General features: G+C 49.0%; 1 protein-coding gene across 1 annotated transcript; it reads left to right on the top strand.

The window, feature by feature from the left end:
* Window positions 1-455: 455 nt before the first annotated feature.
* Window positions 456-3,800, top strand: DAZAP2 (DAZ associated protein 2). Its single transcript, XM_016201300.2, has 4 exons — window positions 456-539; window positions 1,543-1,661; window positions 2,075-2,320; window positions 3,484-3,800. The coding sequence occupies exons 1-4, from the start codon at window positions 527-529 to the stop codon at window positions 3,610-3,612; spliced, it is 507 nt and encodes a 168-aa protein (XP_016056786.1). The 5' UTR covers window positions 456-526; the 3' UTR covers window positions 3,613-3,800.
* The last annotated feature ends 300 nt before the right edge of the window (window positions 3,801-4,100 follow it).

Genomic DNA, 4,100 nt, shown 5'->3' with positions numbered 1-4,100 from the left:
GTGAGCTGGCTGGCAAAATAAATCTTTACGGGGCTGAGGCGTAAGTTGGTGGATCAGGGTTTAGGGAGCACATTTCAGGCAGTTAGATAATTTATTGCAATCTCTGCCCCTCGTGGAAAGGCTGTCAAGGTGAGGTGGGTGACCTTGAGCTGATGCGTGTAGGTGGGAGAAGATTCCGGGAAATAGTTTAATGGTTCTGCCTCTGAGCACCCCAGAGAAAAGGTCCTGTTTTGAGACAATACCTGCACACGTATGTAGCATTTGGTTTTCCACTAGTTGACGGTAGGGGTGGGGGCTGGAGGACCGGACCGAGTGGGCGGGCCCAACGCGAGTGGGCGGGATCGCGCGGGCCCTCCCTTTAGCTACTGGAGGCCTGGCAAAGGGGCGGGGTTTCCGGCAGCGGCACTAGGGCGTCGGGTGACGCTAGAGGACGAATCGGCACGTGACACGGAAGTGACTACGAACAGGAAGAGGACGAAAAAAATAACCGTCCCCGACGCCGAGCCGAACCGGACCAGCAGCCACCATGAACAGCAAAGGCAAGGACAGGGGGCGGCTGAGGCCATCGGGGGGAGTACTGCTGTCCGGAGCGAGGGGGTCTGGAGCTCAGGGTCCCCCAGCGCCAAGCGTGGGGCGAGCTGCGCCGCCCTCTTCGGCCGGCTGCAGTCCCCGGGGCTGCGCCAGACGCCTTCGTCATCCCCGAATTACGACTGCTCGCTCCCTCCCGGCCCTTTCCCCCTTCAACTTTGTGGCGCAGTTTGGCGCTGCGGACCCAGGGGTGGGGGGGTTGGGAGGGGAGATTTGTCATGATGGGCATCTGCTGAAGCAAATGGAGAGCTAGAGCAGGGATTTGGGTAGGCCAATGGAGAGCCAGCGGAGGCGGGGCGCCGCGCTCCGGAACCACAGGCAGGCCCCGGGCATAAATAGTAAGGTGCGGGCGCCGGGGGGCGGGCCAGCTCCTGAAGGGTCACTTTCCCCTTCGCTTCGCTGGCTGCCAGAATTTATCCCGGTTCCTGTGATGCTTCCTGCAGAACACGGTCCTCGGCTTTTCAAGTCAGAATTTTCCCCTTCACCCTCTCTCCAGTCTCAAGGTTTACGTCCACCACTCACACTTTCTTTTAATTTGAAGTCGACCTTGAGTGGACATCTGTGAGATAACCACCATTACTCTCACGAGGTCTTGGCTGGTTACAGCCAGGCCTGTGGCGACTACCCAGAGCAGCGGCAGGATGCACCCTTGAAACATGGGCAAGAACTTTCCTGCATTGTGGAAGGAACTTGGACCTAGCTAGACTTTCCACTTACACCAGTAAGTGGAAAGAGCAGCTTTTGTATCCAGTTATAATCTAGCATCTTCAGTGATAGGGTGCAAAGAGAATGCTTATTTTCTTGGCTCCTGGAATCAGGCCCTCCATCGCAATCTGTTTTTGCCAATCCACGTCTTCTTGCTCCCACTAGTTTAGCTACCCACTATGCTCCCCCCCACCACCCATTTTGGTGGCTCTGTATGGTAGGCAATATGCATTTTTTCTTGTTTTCCAGGTCAATATCCAACGCAGCCAACCTACCCTGTGCAGCCTCCTGGGAATCCAGTGTACCCTCAAACCTTGCATCTCCCTCAGGCTCCACCCTATACTGATGCTCCACCTGCCTACTCAGAGGTGCTTCCATTTTACTAGACTTGAACTGGTTGGGAATACTTTTGGATCACATTTTCAGTCCTTAGCTAAGTCTGACTCCATATATTCACAAACGGAAGAGAGTGCTGACATGAATAATTTAAAATAATATATAGTTCATCAATTTTTGTTGGGTTCAGAATGCATTATCTGATTATTTTACATTATTTGGCACAGGCTGAGGTTAAGATGAGTTTGTTTTCCTTGAGCTGTAGCAGGAAGTGATCTAGGAGGATATTGAGCGGTAGGGGAAAGGCAATTTGTATATAACTGTATATAACTCCTAGATTGTAATCTGCACAAAGAGAATTAAGAATGACTCATTGAGGAGGAAATGGAAATGGAATCTGAAATAGGAATGTCATCAAGTAACATTTGCCTTCTGCCTTTTCTAGCTCTATCGCCCAAGCTTTGTGCACCCAGGGGCTGCCACAGTTCCCACCATGTCAGCTGCATTTCCTGGCGCCTCACTGTATCTTCCCATGGCCCAGTCTGTGGCTGTTGGGCCTTTAGGTTCCACAATCCCTATGGCTTATTATCCAGTTGGCCCCATCTATCCACCTGGTTCAACAGTGCTCGTGGAAGGAGCGTATGATGCAGGTGCCAGATTTGGAGCTGGGGCTACTGCTGGCAACATTCCTGTGAGTATGACTTTATCAGAAAAAACTCAGCCCTTGTATATTTTAACTTTCTGAAATGACTACATATTCATCCTTTCACCATCCCTGATTAATAGTTGCTGGAATTAGTGCAACCAATGACACAGCCACTGGTCAGGCAGAAAGCAATGGAGAGGGCAGGAGAACTGGCAGGGCAGTAGCATCTGGGACATTCACTGGGGTCTGAGTTCACCAGATTCTTTTGTTTTCCTGGCTTAGGAGTTTTGCCTGCTCCTTGTGCAGTTCACTTTGGTACAATGAACTGGTCTAGTAACATTCTTTATTCATTCCATAGCATTTACTTAAAATTTGCCATCAGCATGGCATTGTATTAGGAGCCATGGTGATTAAAAAAGTAGAATGCAGCCCGGCCAGGCGTGGCTCAGCGGCTGAGCGTCGACCCAGGATCCAGGCGATCGGGGTTCGATTCCCTGTTCAGGGCACGTGCCCCGGTTGCAGGCTCGATTCCCAGTTGGGGGCATGCAGGAGGCAGCCGATCAATGACTCTCTCATCATTGATGTTTCTCTCTCTCTCTCTCTCCCTTGCTTTTCCTCTCTCTGAAATCAAGAAAGATATATTTAAAAAAAGAAAAAAAAGTAGAATGCATAAACTCTATTAATTAACTTTTAGAAAGATCCTAGGGACTTTAGTTATGTCTCCTGCTTAGTTTCCCTATGTATGGGATTTAGAGCCCAAACCGTCCTTGGTAGGTCTTGAGGCCTGTTTACTTACCATATATTAGAAATGAGGTGGGAATGGTGTCATTAGGTAGAGCCTTTTGGTTATCCCATTGTCATTTGAAAACTATTGAGGGACTCTGTGATATAGGACCATAGGCTGGCACCCCATCCCTGTTTTTGGAATGTGGGTAGGAAATCACTGGGTCTGGACCACCCATATTCAGAAGGTATCCATAGGCTTTACCTTGGAGCTGGAACCCTTTGAATAAGTGGTGCTCTCTTTCCTGTTTGTATCTTTGGGTTCACAGATCTGCTTTAGAACCCAGAGTGGTGGCAGAACTAGCTCTTAAAGATGCTTTTGGTCAGCACATTGCCATCTTCCTAACAGGTCCTCTGTTTCACCTGTGCCCACTTCCCTTGTGTCAGCTGCCTTGTGCCCAATCAATCTTGTCTTTTCCTTTCAGCCTCCACCCCCTGGATGCCCTCCCAATGCTGCTCAGCTTGCAGTCATGCAGGGAGCCAATGTCCTCGTAACTCAGCGGAAGGGGAACTTCTTCATGGGTGGCACAGATGGTGGGTACACCATCTGGTGAAGAACCAAGGCCACCTCTGTGCCGGGAAAGACATCACATACCTTCAGCACTTCTCACAATGTAACTGCTTTAGTCATATTAACCTGAAGTTGCAGTTTAAGACACATGTTGTTGGGGTGTCTTTCTGGTGCCCAAACTTTCAGGCACTTTTCAAACTTAATAAGGAACCATGTAATGGTAGCAGTACCTCCCTAAAGCATTTTGAGGTAGGGGAGGTATCCATTCATAAAATGAATGTGGGTGAAGCAGCCCTAAGGATCTTCCTTTAATTCCTCTGGAGTAATACTGTACCATACTGGTCTTTGCTTTTAGTAATAAAACATCAAATTAGGTTTGGAGGGAACTTTGATCTTCCTAAGAATTAAAGTTGCCAAATTATTCTGATTGGTCTTTAATCTCCTTTAAGTCGATTTATATTGCTTGTTATAAATGAAATGCATTAGTTGTCTGCTTTTTCTTTTCCATCCTCTGTCCCACATCCCATCCTC

This window comes from Miniopterus natalensis, chromosome 2 (assembly GCF_054644295.1).
Source record: "Miniopterus natalensis isolate mMinNat1 chromosome 2, mMinNat1.hap1, whole genome shotgun sequence".
Taxonomy (NCBI): domain Eukaryota; kingdom Metazoa; phylum Chordata; class Mammalia; order Chiroptera; family Miniopteridae; genus Miniopterus; species Miniopterus natalensis.
This window is presented reverse-complemented; position numbering and strand designations above follow the sequence as displayed.

What these genes read in the sequence shown, in the direction of transcription:
- DAZAP2 (XM_016201300.2), top strand. An exon ending in CTCCACCTGCCTACTCAGAG is followed by an intron (nt 1,662 to 2,074) that starts GTGCTTCCATTT and finishes TGCCTTTTCTAG; the next exon opens with CTCTATCGCCCAAGCTTTGT. An exon ending in CTACTGCTGGCAACATTCCT is followed by an intron (nt 2,321 to 3,483) that starts GTGAGTATGACT and finishes TTTTCCTTTCAG; the next exon opens with CCTCCACCCCCTGGATGCCC.